This window comes from Neovison vison, chromosome 6 (genome assembly GCF_020171115.1).
Source record: "Neovison vison isolate M4711 chromosome 6, ASM_NN_V1, whole genome shotgun sequence".
NCBI classification, from domain to species: Eukaryota; Metazoa; Chordata; class Mammalia; order Carnivora; family Mustelidae; genus Neogale; species Neogale vison.
In genome coordinates, this window is record NC_058096.1 from 216,181,324 (window position 1) to 216,197,170 (window position 15,847).

At 52.5% G+C, this 15,847-nt stretch overlaps 1 protein-coding gene across 2 annotated transcripts; it reads left to right on the forward strand.

Annotated features, from left to right (window-relative positions):
- Window positions 1-1,369: 1,369 nt before the first annotated feature.
- RAB3D (RAB3D, member RAS oncogene family) lies at window positions 1,370-11,985 on the forward strand. 2 transcript variants are annotated; one of them, XM_044254168.1, is made up of 5 exons: window positions 1,370-1,447; window positions 2,809-3,081; window positions 3,757-3,875; window positions 3,965-4,089; window positions 9,072-11,985. In XM_044254168.1, exons 2-5 carry the CDS (start codon window positions 2,854-2,856, stop codon window positions 9,257-9,259), a joined length of 660 nt encoding a protein of 219 aa, XP_044110103.1. In that variant the 5' UTR covers window positions 1,370-1,447; window positions 2,809-2,853; the 3' UTR covers window positions 9,260-11,985. The 2 variants fall into 2 exon arrangements, with proteins under 2 accessions (XP_044110103.1, XP_044110102.1); XM_044254167.1 differs by having other exon boundaries at window positions 1,374-1,499.
- Window positions 11,986-15,847: the final 3,862 nt, after the last annotated feature.

Here is a 15,847-nt window from a genome sequence, read left to right on the forward strand (position 1 = left end):
GCGGCATGATCTGCGGTGTTAGCTGTTGCACACCCAAGCTCTTCCTGTAATGGTGCGCCTTTATTGAGCACCTGCTGTGTGCCAGGCAGGGCACTAACCATGACACATTACTATATTACAGTAACAATAGCCAGTTCTGAGCCCCAGGGGACTGTCCTGTTTTCCACCCCATCAACATTGGGGATGGCCACAGGACTCCCTGTGGTGGCCAAGGAAGTGTGAAGAGTCACTTTTTTTTTTTAATTTTATTTAGTTATTTGACAGAGATCACAAGTAGGGAGAGAGGCAGGCAGAGAGGAAGGGAAGCAGGCTCCCCACTGAGCAGAGAGCCTGATGCGGGGGCTCCATGCTAGGACCCTGGAATCACGACCTGAGCCAAAGGCAGAGGCTTTAACCCACTGAGCCACCCAGGTGCCCCTGAAGAGTCACTTTCAAAGACAAGTGTGCAAGGTAGAGTGTGATGAGCTCCATTTTTCCTTCCCCACGATGACCGGTATGAGTGAGAAGCACACCTCCGCCGTTGAGTGCCAGGGAGACTGTGGGGCTGCCTGTTTTTGATCATATGCTGGCCCTTCCAGATGCATGTCATCTCCATACATCCGTGTGGCTCTTGGAGGGAGCTGCTATTGTTCCCACGAAGTAATGGGGACCCAGAGAAGCTCAGCAAGTAGCTTCAGTCATTGGGATTTGGGATCCAAATCATTGGGATTTGACTCCAGCAAAGCCTGCAGATCTTCTTATGCCTTGAAGAAAATTCTGGGGCCTCATGTAAGGCCGGATGCCAGATTTCCTCGTGTCTGGCCTCAGGCAAAGAGGTGCCTTTCTCTGAGGCTCCATTTCCTTATCTGGAAAAGGTTCAATTCTAAGGGACCTGCGGAATATTTCGCAGGCACCTAGCCCGCTTTAGGGACCTAGCCCGCAGGGGCCTAGCTCGCACAGGCCTGTGAGTTAGGGATTCTTGTTAGGGACTGCTGGAGGGATGGGGGCAATAGGCCCCACTAGGTTAAGTAGCACGTCCAAAGTTAAACCGCGCTAGAAAGTGGGGGAGCTGGGATTCGAACCTGACTCCAGAATCCACGCTCTTCATTTTCCTGCAAAGAGTAGGAGCTCTACACATAGTTAGGAAAAGTGAAAAGTTTATTGTTGGGGGGCGGGCCCTAGGCTGCTCGCAGCTCCGAGCAGCGTCCAGCCCCTCCACCCTCCCCCCCGACCCGCGTTCGCGAGCCCCGCCCCGGACCGGCCCCGCCCCGCCCCGCCCTCTCCGAGGAGCCGCCCCTCCTCCCCTGCCTGGGCGGAGCCCGTGCGGAATCCGGGTGGCTGCGGGCAGCGGCGGTGGCGGTGGCGGTGGTGGTGGCGGCGGCGGGTGAGGGGTCGGCGTTGCGGCTGGAGCCAGACCGCAGCGAATTCGAAGAAGGAACGCCCGCGGGCAGCGCCCCCCCGACGCGAGGTAGTCCCTTCCGAGGAACCGCATCCCGCCCCGCACCTCCGCGTCCCAGCAGGTCTGGGGGGCCGGGGGCTAGAGGAGCGGCCCGGGGCCCGGGGAACAAAGGCGGGCGGTGGGGGAACGCCTCCTTCCCTCGCCCCCACCCAGCTGGGCTGCTCGGGGAGCGTTAATGGGGCGCGGGCGGGGCAGAGAGCCCAGCTGGGAACATGAGATGGGACCATATGGTGATGGGAGGAAGCTCCTGAGCCCCCCTGCACTGGCGGGGGCGCCCCACATCCAGCAGAGGGACAGGGCCGAGCCCTCCGGGGACCCTTATCTAGTGCCAGGCGTGAGGGACGGTGGCCAGATGGTCAGGAAGAGGTGGGCCGGCTGACAGGTGGGCTGGGTCTGGGCCTGGGGAAAGGGCCCCAGTCTGGCAGCCCTGCCCAGCATGGGGAAAGGTTTCCTGCCTCTTGTCTTCCCCTCCTCGAACTCGTTCTCCCGGAACACCGGGTGGGGCTGAGGGCTGGGCAGGAAAGCGGGCAGGTTCGGTCCTCTTTTAAAATGGAAAAAAGCCCCACAGGCTGTTGAGAAATAGCTTTGCTAAGGGTTCCTCTGCCACTGTGCCCTCAGTTCACCCAGGCCTCCTGGAGCCTCCCTGTGCAGCTCAAGGCGTGGCCATAGACAGCTGGGGAAACTGAGGCCTAGGGAGGCTGTGAGGGCTAAGGACCCAGATGAAGCAGCCCAGCTTCTTCAGATTAACAAGAAAGGAAGGATCAGGAGTAGAGGGGAGTGCGGCTTGCTTAGAGTTGAGGACGGTCACTGCAGACTCTGTGGGTTGGGGCTGGGTTGAGTCAGCCCTGCCCTGAAGGAGATGGGGCCCACCCCTTTGACAAATAGAAGGTGTCAGGACCCATTTGGGGCCAGAGCTGGGCTTTAAACCCGGGCTTTATCCGCTAAAACCCCCTTCCCTGTGGAGGCCAGGGATGGGGTTAAACTCAGCGTTGCGGTGGGGGGGTGGTCAGGGCAAGTGTCCCTGCCAAAGTCAACACCCAGGCCATGAGGGGGGGCTCTAGCCAGCTGGCAGGCCCCCCTCCCCCCAGCCCACACCTGGGCCAAGCCAGCTGCTCACTCTGGGGCAAAGTCCACACCTGTACCTTCTGCAGGGTCTGGCTCCTCAGTGGCCAGAGGAGGCACCCCATGTGCCCCCACAGCCTGGGTCTTGGCATTGGATAAGCGTCCCCATTTTCCAGAGGAGGACCCTGAAAGCCAGAGAGAGCAAGGGATGTTCTGAGGTCACTTGGCCTCCAAGGGGCGGAGTCAGGATTTGAATCCGGGTCTGGCGTATATGCTGGAGCCATTCCTCGTGTTTTATTTTTCTTCAGGACTCCAGGCCTCCCCGCCCGCCCCTCCAGAGGCTCTCTGCCAAGATGGCATCAGCCGGAGACCCCCCGACAGGCCCGCGGGATGCAGCCGACCAGAACTTTGACTACATGTTTAAGCTGCTGCTTATCGGCAACAGCAGTGTGGGCAAGACGTCCTTCCTGTTCCGCTACGCGGACGACTCCTTCACACCTGCCTTTGTCAGCACCGTGGGCATCGACTTCAAGGTCAAGACGGTCTATCGCCATGACAAGAGGATCAAGCTGCAGATCTGGGTGGGCCAGGCGGCCGTTGTGGATCTGGGGCAAAGGGACAGGGGTCTTTGTGCTCACCCAGGAGGGGCTGGGGTTCTTCCAGAGACATCCCTGACAGGGTGGAGGGCTGTGGGGAGGGGCCCTGGAGGAGAGAGAGTGGCCCAAAGTCAGGGAGGGGGCTTGGGGTAGGTGTGAAGAGTGGGGGAGGGGCGGGTTATCTCGGAGGTGACTTCATCAGGATGAGGAGACTATGCTCTGCCCTATAGGGTCTGAGGGGCAGACAGCTGCTAACCCAAGGCGGGTTAGAAGTCCTGGTGACCAGTGGGGAAGAGGTGTGGGTCCCATTGCAGGATCCCCCACAGACCTGTGTACTCCTCAGAGACATACTCTCGCTCCCAACATGGCCGCCATTGCCGATGATGATGAGCGTGGTGTCGCGCACCGGGGTGTCAGCATGGAGACCGCACTCTCTGGCCCAGGTGGCGCTTGTATGGGGTCATGGAGTCTGTTCTTCGAGATGAGGTCCAAGTCTGTGAGAGGCCACCGACCCCTCAGACTGGGAACTCCACAGAGGCAGGGCCATGCCTCCCATCAGGTTGGGGCTGTGAGCACAGGGTGGTGGCCCGCTTAGGGCCCTGCAGGGATGGCGTGAGGAACAGGGTAGCTTCTGGTGGCCTGACCCTGCTGTGTGTCTAGGACACGGCGGGCCAGGAGCGCTACCGCACCATCACCACAGCCTACTACCGCGGAGCCATGGGCTTCCTGCTCATGTATGACGTGGCCAACCAGGAGTCCTTCGCCGCCGTGCAGGACTGGTGAGTGCTCGCAGACCACTGACACCCTGACCTTCACCCTATCCCTCTGACTCTCCCATTTCTAGCCTCATGGCCCTCAAACTCCACAGGGCCACGCAGATCAAGACCTACTCCTGGGACAACGCTCAGGTGATCCTGGTGGGGAACAAGTGTGACCTGGAAGATGAGCGGGTCGTGCCTACTGAGGATGGCCGGAGGCTCGCCGATGACCTCGGTTAGTGCCCAGCCTGGGCCCCAGAACCAAACCCCAATCCCCACCCTTAGGGCCTGGGTCCAACCACAGGGTTGCCCTTTGAGGCTCTGCTCAGAAAAATACCCACAGGTATGCCACCTTCTGCATTTAATTTCAGGGAATTCAGTGACAGAGCCTCCCCACTGTCCTGGGAACCCCGACTGGGCAAAAACATTGCTGGAAATGTATCCTCCAAACATCCCACTCATGTGGGAAGTGGCGAGTGTCTCAGATCACAGCACTGTTGGCGGGAGGGACAAGAACTGTTAGCAATCTCACGGCGGGGATGTCTCGAAACATAGAGCACAGTCAGGTGGCAGAGCACTACGCAGATGTGAGAAGGGACAGACGCGTTCTTTACGCTCTGCTGTGGCAACATCTCTGGGATACGGGACTCGGGGAAGAGCGAACGGCAGAGAAGTGGGCTTGGCTGCTTCCTTTAGTTCGCAGCTCAGCAAATGTTTTCTTGAAGGGCCAGACAGGAAGTAATCTGCAGGCAGAGAGTCACTGTCAGTGCCCTCAGCTCCACCTGGAAGCAGCCAGCGAGCTTACAGGAAGGAAGGTGACCGTCAGTAAGACCTGGCTGACAGAAGTAGGTGATGGGCCAGATCTGGCCTGTGACTCAGAGTTTGCTGAGAGCTTGCCCCTGCAGGAGTGTATAAAAATATGTATGAATAAGAATACACACTTAGGTTTGCCCGAAGAAACTCCAGAAGGGTACGGAAACATCTAGTAACAGGGGCGGCCCGTGTGCATCCAAGAACTGGGGACCAGGCACTGGGATGGGAGGAGTAGTTTTCAGGCTACGTTTTTGAATTACACAAATGGAAATTTAGGCTAAAAGGAAATTTTTTTTTAAGGTTTTATTTATTTAAGAGAGAGAGTGCATGAGTTGGGGGGAGGGGCAGAGGGAGAAGCGACCCCCCACTGAGCGGGGAGCCTGAAGCAGGGCTCCATCCAGGACCTCAGGATCATGACCTGAGCTGAAGGCAGATGCTGGACTGAGCCACCCAGGTGCCCCTAAGCTAAAAGGAAATCTTTCCTGGAGTATTCTAGAATTCAAAGCCCTGCATAGAACTTTCGTTGCAGGAGGCAATGTAACCACCACCACAGGGGAGGGCTCGTAAGAACCCAGACTCAGGAGCTTGATTCCCATTCTGCAACCCAGTAGCTGTATGACCCTGGGCACATCGCCTCCCCTCTCTGTGCTTCCATTGCCCCATCTGGAAAACAGAGTGAAAACCGTGTCTCCTTCAGGGCGCTGTTAGAAAGATGAAATAAGCCAACACGGGCCCTGATTGAACATGAACTCGTATTCGTTCTCCCTCACCTTGTGATCTTGCTTTTGGTAATTTCATCTGTCTGGGCCTGTGCTTCCACTTGTGTGAAATGGAGGTTACGAGAGCCCCAGCTCATCAAGCTGTCGTGGGGACTAAACGAATATGACATAGGCCGGTGTCACAGTCTGGCACACAGGCGGTTGTATCTGAGTGTTAGCTAGCATGATTGTGAACTCTTTTTTTTTTTTTTTAAAGGTTTTATTTACTTATTTGACAAACAGAGATCACAAGTAGGCAGAGAGGCAGGCAGAGAGAGAGAGGAGGAAGCAGGCTTCCTGCTGAGCAGAGAGCCCGATGCAGGGCTCGATCCCAGGACCCTGGGATTATGACCTGAGCTGAAGGCTGAGGTTAAAGCTGAGGCTTTAACCCACTGAGTCACACAGGCACCATGACTGTGAACTCTTGTTGATGCTTGCACACAAAGCTGTAGGCACCCCATAACGGCCCACAGATCCTCAAATATTTACTATCTGGCCCTTTACAGAGAAAGTTCAGGGACCCCGGACTACACACAGTCTTTTTTTTTTCTTACCAACTATTTGTTGGACAGACTGGGTCTTTGTTCGAAGGAATCTCCCATTTGAGATCTGGCTATCTGCTCCCTCGTGGTGTGATTGAACTTGCTCCCCTGTTCCCTGGTCTTTCTGGGCGCTCCAACTGGGGTCTCGTTTCCAGCTGTGATGGGGAGTCAGCCTGTACAGTTGGGAAGGCAGCTATGCTCACCACTATACCACCAACGCAAGCCTGTACAGTTGGGGCCTAGATCCCCAGTCAGTCATAGAACAGGTGAAATCAGCTACGATTCCCATCCATGGGCTGGATACTTACAGATGTTGCCCCCATCTTGCAGAGAACATCTAGTGACTAGGGGTGAGGGGGCTTCCTACTCTGTCATAAAGTTTAAAATACTGGCGTACGGAGCAGGAGACAGAATTTGATGCACGCGTGTACGTGCAATACCCCCTACAAACCCAACCCCAGTAATTCTGTACTTGTATTTTTTTAAAAAGTGGAAAGCAAGGGATGCCTGGGTGGCTCAGTGGGTTAAAGCCTCTGCCTTCGGCTCAGGTCATGATCCCAGGGTCCTGGGATCGAGTCCTGCATCGGGCTCTCTGCTCGGCGGGGAGCCTGCTTCCTCCTCTCTCTCTGCCTGCCTCTGCCTCCTTGTGATTTCTGTCTGTCAAATAAATAAATAAATCTTAAAAAAAAAAAAAAGTGGAAAGCAAAATATCAAAACACCAGTAGTAATTGTTTCTGGATCACGAGATTATAAATAGCTTTTCTACTCATCTTGATATTTTTTGGTAGTTTCTAACTTTAATTAATTTCTTCACTATTTATAATCAGGAAAAAAAATAGCATTACAAAAAGAACTCAGATTGTTTGAGGCAGAGCCATGCACAGATAAGGTAATGCCAGGCATGGGACGCCTGGGTGGCTCAGTCGGTTGGGCACCTGCCTTTGGCTTGGGTTGATCCTGGGGTCCTGGGATCGAATCCCACATTGGGCTCTCTGCTGGGCGGGGACCCTGCTTCTCCCTCTGCCTGCCGTTCGCCATGCTTCTACACTCTCTCTTTCTCTCTCTCTCTCTCTGATAAATAATTAAATAAAATCTAAAAAAAAAAAGGAAATGCCAGGCTTGCCTAGGAAGACAGTGGTGTGACAGTGATGATCAGTAGGCTTGGGGTAAAAGATTTGAGTTCATGCTCTGCCTCTGTCATTCAATCCATCATTCAGCGAATAGTTTCCAAGCACCTGCTCTGTGCCAGGCACAAGACAAGGCTCCTGCCCTCCCCAAGCTGGCATTCTAGTAACAGAGACGGCTAGTAAATGGATAATTACACACACACAATTCTTTAATTGTAATTGCATTTTTATAGTACAGCATGACAAGTGCTGGGAGAGGGCTGTGTTTACCCTGCACTGTGTAATGTGGTGGGTGTTTGAATTTCTGGCCCAGCTGGGTGGGTGTTGTGGGTGTGGATGTTATCTCGGACCATTCCGGGCGGTAACCCCCTGTAGGCAGAGCCTGAGCCAGCCTTTTAGGGGTACAAGAAGGATTGCCATGTACACCTTTATTGTTAGGTCGGCAGTTCACTTTTTGTAGCTGAGGGACCATGGGCGAGTCCCCAGAGCCTTTGTACTACCTTCTAGCTTTTGGAGGACAAACTTTTGTAAATTTTTTTTAAAAATGTTTATTTTTTATTTTTATTTTTTTAAATTTTTTTTAAATTTTATTTATTTATTTGACAGAGAGAGATCACAAGTAGACAGAGAGGCAGGCAGAGAGAAAGAGAGAGAGGGAAGCAGGCTCTCTGCTTGGCAGGGAGCCTGATGTGGAACTCGATCCCAGGACACTGAGATCATGACCTGAGCCGAAGGCAGCGGCTTAACCCACTGAGCCACCCAGGCGCCCTATTTTTATTTTTGATATAGAGAGAGAGAGGGTGGGGGGAGGGGCAGAGGGAGAAGGAGCTGGGTTCCATCCCAGGCCCTGAGATCATGACCTGAGCCAAAATTGAGCATTCAACGCTTAACCCACTGAGCCACCCAGGCACCCAGGACAAGCTTTTTGTTTTTATTTTTATTTTTTTAAAGATTTTATTTATTTATTTTTACAGACAGAGATCACAAGTAGGCAGAGAGGCAGGCAGAGAGAGAGGAGGAAGAAGGCTCCCCTCCAAGCAGAGAGCCCAATGCGGGGCTCGATCCCAGGACCCTGGGATCATGACCTGAGCCGAAGGCAGAGGCTTTAACCCACTGAGCCACCCAGGCGCCCCAGCTTTTTGTTTTTAAATGAAAGACAAGTTAGGGGCACCTGGGTGTTTGCTGCTGCTGCTGCTTATTTATTACCATTATTGCTACTGCTTTTTAAAAATTATTTATTTATTTATTTATTTGACAGACAGAGATCACAAGTAGGCAGAGAGGCAGGCAGAGAGAGAGAAGAGGAAGCAGGCTCCCTGCTGAGCAGAGAGCCTGATGCGGGGCTCAATCCCAGAACCCCAGAATCATAACCTGAGCTGAAGGCAGAGGCTTTAAACCACTGAGCCACCCGGGTGCCCCGAGATTTTATTGATTTATTTGAGAGCGTGAGAGCACACTTGAGCATGGGCACAAGCAGGAGAGGGGCAGAGGAAAAGGAAGAAGCAGGATTCATCCCAAGGACTTGAACCCAAGGCCCCAGGATCATGACCTGAGCCAAAGGCAGATGCTTAGCTGACTGAGCCACCCAGGTGCTCCTCATTATTGCCACTTTTAATATGTTCTGTGGGTCAAGACCGTGGGCATTGCAGACGCCCTGCGGACGCTGGGAAACCCACCGTTTGTTACATGCCTTCTGGGTCCTGGAACATTACTAGCTAGACTCTTAGCCATTGCTTTGTGACAAAGAGGCTGGTGGCACAGCCCAGCAGGGGCTGCTGCCACAGACTTATCAGCATCAGCATTGTTCCCTTTTTACAGATGAGCCAACTGAGGCTTCGAGAGACCGAGGCACTCGGTCAACGTCTCACAACCGCATGAAGGGCAGACCTGGGCTTGGAGACCAGGTTTGGGTGATGTCACAGCCCCGGCTCTGCCCTCCGGGGGTCTCACTGCTGTTTCCACCTCGTGTCCTTCCAGGTTTTGAGTTCTTCGAGGCCAGCGCCAAGGAGAACATCAACGTGAAGCAGGTCTTTGAGCGCCTGGTGGACGTCATCTGTGAGAAGATGAATGAGTCCCTAGACCCCAGCTCCAGCCCGGGGAGCAATGGGAAAGGCCCGGCCTTGGGGGACACCACGCCCCCTGAGCCCAGCAGCTGCAGCTGCTAGAGATGGTCCCCAATCCCTGCCTACCCCTTCCGGCCTTGGCAGGGACTATGACTGAGGCATGAGCCACAAGGGCTGTTTCCAAGCTCAGGGTGCCCCCTTCCCTCCCGCCGGCTGCCCTGGCTCTTGCATGACCTCCGACTTGCCTGAACAGCCTTAACACAAGCTCCAGGCCCTGGGGATTCTGCATGGTGGGCAGAGTCTGGGGGCACTGACATGCACGAGTTTGCTGCCTTTCAGGAATCCTAACGGAGGGGCAGTGTGTCCCACCCCTTCTGGTGGGAGGGCCTCCACAGTGCCTTCTGGGGTTAGAGCTCTCATCCTTGTCCATTCTGTGTGGGGCATTGCCTGGTGTTCACCAGATGGTCGAAGATGCTTCATCGTCTTCCTCCTGTAGGGTGGGTCCTCAGAGTTCATCCCTGGGGACGTGGAAGGCGATACCTTTCTCGGAGGCCCCTGGTGTGGTCCCAGGCCTGCCTGTGAAACTCCTCAGCCCTCAAGCTTCCAAGGCAGGGAGGTGATTTTAGCCCTCGCAGACCCTTCCCTGCTGGCCTGCAGACCCTCTGCCTGTGCAAGCCGAATTAGAGCAGCTTTCCCATTGTAAAGGGACAGGAAGTCAGAGCCCCCTCACCCCAGCTTCAGGGACCCCAGAAGTGCCTTCTGAGCTTCCCCAGGATTTCACATCACCTGCACTCCCGCCACTGTTTTGGCTTATCTACTGCAGCATCTCCTATCCCTGGAATGAATTCTGGAATTCTGGGCCCCATCAGGCTGGGCAGAGGATGGCCCAACCCGTGGAGTTCCCACTCGGAACTTTTTGCCGGAAGTTAACCTCAGAGTCAGGAGCCTGGGCCCTCCCACCCATACCTGCCTCTCCCGGGCCCCATTTGGCTGGTGATGTTTTAAGCAAGGTCTTTCCACATCTTACATCCTGCTAGAGAAGGAAATTGAGCAATGTTCCCATCTCCGGCCCTTGCCGGCGACCTGCCAATGGAAGGACTTGGGCTCCTCCCTGTCAAGGACCCTTGAAGACCCAGAGCCCTGTTTCCTGAGCCACATCATCAGTGGGGACCAGAGAGGTGATGTTTCCTACTAATGGAGGAATGGAGGATGTTTCCTCCTAAGGGAAGCTGTAGGGTTGGGCTGAAGGGGCGAGAAGGCAAGATTGGGTAATTCCTGTTGCTACACACTCTTCACAGATGCACTTGGGAGTGGCGGGCTGATGGCAATGGGCTGGGAATCAATGTCCCTGGTTGACACATGATCGGGGGTCCCCAGCTGGCAGGGGCTCCTGCTGGGAGCTTATGTGCAGTCTGGGGATCTCCATCTTGATCTCCACCCCACCCCCACCCCAGCTCAGTGGCCTTCCTGCCCACCCAAGTCCAAACTCCAGTGGCCTGGCTCCTGTTTATGGCCCGGAACACCAGCTAACATCCCAGAATTTGACAGACCCAGGGAGGATGGTCTAAACAGATGGTTTGAGTTCCACCCCCGGGCCCTGCCACCAAAACCACTTGCTATACAGCCTTAAAAATCTCAGCCTCCTCCTCCTGCAAGTGAGGAAGATCTGGTTCAAGTGGAACTTGGCTCTTTCTAGAAGCTCTGCTTTGAATTTATTTCTAGAGGGCCCCATTCGTCCCTTACCAAGGACTGCCCTTACATCTTCAAAGTGAGGGCATTTCTGTAAGTCAACAATCCAGATGATGGGTGAAATGGTCAAGTTCCTGGAAACACATATAGTGAGTTTGGGGGATGTTTGGGGGCAGGAGTCAAAAATGTTGGTTACTTTAACATAAAAGAGAAATTAAAGCAGCTATTAAAAAAAAAAAAAAAAAAAGCCTGTTAAGATGCACCGTGGGCTGTCAAGATTCTGTGAGCTAGTCCATTTTCCTTAAGCTGCTTGCCAGAAAAAAAAATGGTGGATCAAAGTGCCCTTAACTAAGGGACAAGCCAACTTGTCATAGCCCGCATGATAAGGGAAAAAAAAAAAAAAAAGCTCTGTTTGTGCCTTGCTCTTGACTTGAAGTAAGCCTCGTGTTTACACATGATTTTTGGACAGTTGAGCTTTAAGTAGTAACTGAGACAGCTAGCTGCCCCTCGGTCGTCTCAAAATTGGGAATAATGTAGGAAAGGGGTTTTTTTGTTTGTTTCTTCTAAAAATATAAGTTTTTATTTTATAATTTTGGGTGGAACAAAAACCACTGTCCTGGGAGATCCCGCGGGCACAGGGGTGGCAGCAGGGGCTGGTCGGAGGGAAGGAGATTTGTTGAGTTTACAAACAAAAATGAAGCCAGAGGCTGTGGGAAAACCACATTTTAACTCCAAGGGGACTGGGATCTGGAGAGGGAGCGTGAGACTGGGTCCTACATTCTCAGCATTTGCTTTAAGCAGCTCATTTTTCCACGGCCATGACCACAGTTGGGGGTTTGTGGTTCTGCTTTTTCATTTTCTTTCTTTCTTTGGCCTTCCCAGAGATCATGCTCTTGGGTCTTTCTCTCCTATCCATTCCGAAAGGCAAGTAAGGGGCGAAATTTAGACTCGGTGTTGAAGGGCTAATTCCATGAACTGGCTTCTCCCCTATGATCCCCAAACACTACAGAGTGAGCTCCCAACTTGGGTCATTTCTGTACCAGACATGGTTCTTCTGTGGAAGCAATTCTTTGATGTCCACTCGGAAAGACAAGCACGTTTATCCACAAGAGGAAATAAAGCCGTCTGTCCCTGTGCAATTTTTCTTTTACTGCCATTAGTGAGAAGTGGTTTTCAGGAATAGGGTAGTTGACTTACAGCCAAGGAGATGCTGGGTCGAGGGCCAAGCGAAACGCAGCAGAGTCTGGATCAGGCTAGGGAGAAGGCTTAGGTCTGGGGCTTCGGGAGCCAGGCTTCATGCCCACCAGCTTGGCCCTGGAAAGTTTGCTGTGTGGTAGGGAGGGTGATGTTGCCCCAACTAGTCCTACTGTGCCCCCCCCACACACACAGCAGCTGGTGGGATCCTGTCCATACCGGAACTGTCCATTGCTCCTCCACTCAGAGTAAAAGCCTGGGTCTTCCCTGCAACTCATAAGGTCCTGCATGATCTGATCTGTTACTTCTCTCAGTTCTTCCCACTTGCCCCCCACATTTGCTCTGCTGCAGTCACATTGCCTTGTTGCTATTTGAACACACCAGGCCCTGCCTCAGGGCCTTTGCACCCACTGTTCTGTCTGCCTGAAGTCAAATGGCTCCTCTCACTCACCTCCTCTTTCAGACCTTTGTGCAAATCTCACTCTCCCATTGGCCCTCCCTTTCCCTCTGTCCCCTCCCTGTTTCATACTGCAGCTTCTCTGCAGCATTTCCGGTGTCCTTTTCCTGTGTCCTTCTCCCCATAGCTTCTAGAATGGAAACTACTATATAATTTACTTGTTTAACTTAACAAGTGTGTCTTTCAATATAATATCAGTTCCTCAAATGTATTTTTCACTACCACACCCAGCTCAGTTCCTGTTTGATACAATTAAAAAAGAAAAAACCAAAACTTGGTTTTTGTTCCTGGCCTGGCACACAGCTCCTAAATCCTTGGAATTTTTTTTTTTTTTTAAGATTTTTATTTATTTATTTGAGAGAGACAGTGAGAGAGAGCATGAGCGAGGAGAAGGTCAGAGAGCGAAGCAGACTCCCCATGGAGCTGGGAGCCTGATGTGGGACTCGATCCCGGGACTCCAGGATCACGCCCTGAGCCGAAGGCAGTTGTCCAACCAACAGCGCCACCCAGGCGTCCCTCCTTGGAATTTCTCAAGCGGTAAGAGTGTCTTTTGTATGCTAATGAGAGGCCTGGAGTCTCTAGGTGGCTTAGGATGGGAGCTGCTGTCCTGTAAGACCAAGCCATGGGACCCCTGGGTGGCACTCCTGGGAGTGCTCTACCTAGCTCACTAGCTCTCTCCCTGACAAATAAATTTTAAAATTTAAAAAAAAAGAAAAAAAGACAAAGCCAAGACTAGAGGGTGGGAGCCTTGAGCCCAGCCACCTGACTGGGAAGTGGAGGGAAGACAAGCTGGAGATTGAGTTAATCACCAATGGCCAGTGATTTTATCCATCATACCTAAATGATGAAATTTCCATAAAAAGCCTAAAAATGAGGGGCCTGGCTGGCTCAGTCCATTAAGTGCTTTCGGCTCAGGTCATGATCTCAGGGTCCTGGGAGGGAGCCCCAGGTTGGCTCCCTCTTCAGCCCTGTTTCTCCCCCAACCCCTCCCCTTCCCCTCCCCCACCCCCTGCTTGATTCAGAGAGTTTCTAGATTAGAAACCCATCAAGGTGCTCGAAAGGAATCGCTTCTCAGCCTTTTGGCTAAGATCAAGTGAAGGTGCTAGAAAGGAGGCATGCTGGGAGAGGACATGGAAGCTCCGTCCCTTCTCCATAGTGTACCCTATGTGTCTGGCTGTTCCTGATTTACATCCTTTCATAATTAATTAAAAATTGTAACTGAAATGTTTAGGGAGCACTGTGAGATTTTAATTATCAAGACTGACAGGGAAGGGGGATTGTTGGAGCCCCCTGATTTTGGAGCCAAGTCAGACAGAAGTATGGGTCACCCCGAGACCCAATACTTGAAACCCGCATCTGAAGAGGGGGCAGTCTAGTCGGACTGAGCCCTAAAGTTTGTGTATCTGCCGCAATACTGGATAGTTAATGTAAGAACTGAACTCTAGGACATCCCATTGGTGCCCCGAGAGAGTGGTTTGGTGTGAAACCCCTCCACACGCGCACACATTTGGTGTCAGAGGTGTTCTGAGAGGGGCGCCTGGGTGGCTCAGTGGGTTAAGCCTCTGCCTTCGGCTCAGGTCGTGATCCCAGAGTTCTGGAATCAAGCCCCACATGGGGCTCTCTGCCCGGCAGGGAGCCTGCTTCCTCCTCTCTCTCTGCCTCCCTCTCTGCCTATTTGTGATCTCTGTTAAATAAATAAATAAAATCTTTTTAAAAAGGGGGGGGTTCTGAGTAAAAAGAGTTCATTCGTGACTTAGACCAGGCGCTCCACTATGTTTGTTGAGTGAATGTATGAACTGCAGAGCTCAAAGGGGAGCTAGACCCACGGACTCACAATACTGTCCCAAGCTTCTCAACTGTTCTCTGTGTCTTTGCTCTGTGGCCTGGCCCTCGCGAGGTGAGGTGAGCATCAAGGGAGCTGGTCATCTCATCCCAAGTCTCCAAACCATCGCCTGCCTGCCCCCCCCCCGCCGAAGTGATGGAACGTGCTGATTGGCTGGCTGAGACCACGTGACAGAATCTGGTTTCGGGACAGAAATCTGAGAGGTGGGCTGGCTCCAGAGGAAATTGGTGTGTTCTTTCCTGCAATGGGAGGTGATTGCAGCAACAGCAAACACAGCCCGTGCTCATTTTAGCTTCCTCAAAATCCCCCCCCCCGCCTTCCCCCTTAAGAAAGATGGATAGATTAGATAAACCACCATTTTGCAATCTCCAATGAAAGAACTGATTCAGGTAGTTGGGGTCATTGGATGAAGCCCTTGGATTGTTTCTCAGCAGCGGCCACGTCCCGCCCTTAGAATCTTCTGGGTGAATGTCAGAGTCCCCAGACCCATTTTGTGAAAGTTCCCAGAGGGCTGAGAACCAGTGACTTATAGGAAATATGGGGGAAGGAGGAAAAAGATAAAGGATTCACACTAGAAGCAAGGAGTAAATCCACACTCTTTTGTTGTTGTTGTTATTTTAAGGTTTTATTTATTTATTTGAGAAAGAATGAGAGGACAAAAAGGAGGAGCAGCAGAGGAAGGAGAAGCCGGCTCCCCGCTGAGCAGGAGCCTGATGTGGGTCTCAATCCTGGGATCATGACCTGAGCCAAGGAAGAGGCTTTAACCCACTGAGCCACCCAGGCGCACGCGGGTCTCCTTCTGTAACAAAGGTTGGTGGGCTTGGAGAAGAGGAGGAAGAACCCAGAGCAGTGTTTTTCTGAGCAAGTTCTGGCAGCATTGTCTGAGCAGTTATTTGGAATTCAGATTCCTAGGCCCCTCTCCAGTCAGAAGCCCTGGGGGTGCAGCCCCCTCCAGCATCTGTGCTTTCACAGAACAGTCAGAGGATTCTAATGCGTGCTCTAATTTGAGAACTACTGGATTAGAATAAAAGGGATTTAGGAGACATGACAAGAAACATGATTTGTGGACTTTATTTGGATCCAGTGCAAAGAAACCAAATGTGTTAAGTCCTGGGAATGTAATGTACAACATGGTGACTATAGTTAATAATACTGTATTACTATTTGAAAGTTACCAAGAGAGCAGATCTTAAAAGTTCTCATCAAAAGAAAAATAATTTAGGGGCACCTGGGTGGCTCAGTGGGTTAAACCTTTGCCTTCGGCTCAGGTCATGATCCCAGGGTCCTGGGATCAAGCCCCACATGGGCAGGGAGCCTGCTTCCCCCTCTCTCTCTGCCTGCCTCTGCCTACTTGTGATGTCTCTCTGTGTTAAATAAATAAAATCTTTTTTTCTAATTTTAAAAGATTTTATTTACTGGACAGACAGAGATCACAAGTAGGCAGAGAGGCAGGCAGAGAGAGAGGAAGGGAAGCAGGCTCCCTGCTGAGCAAAGAGCCCGATGCGGG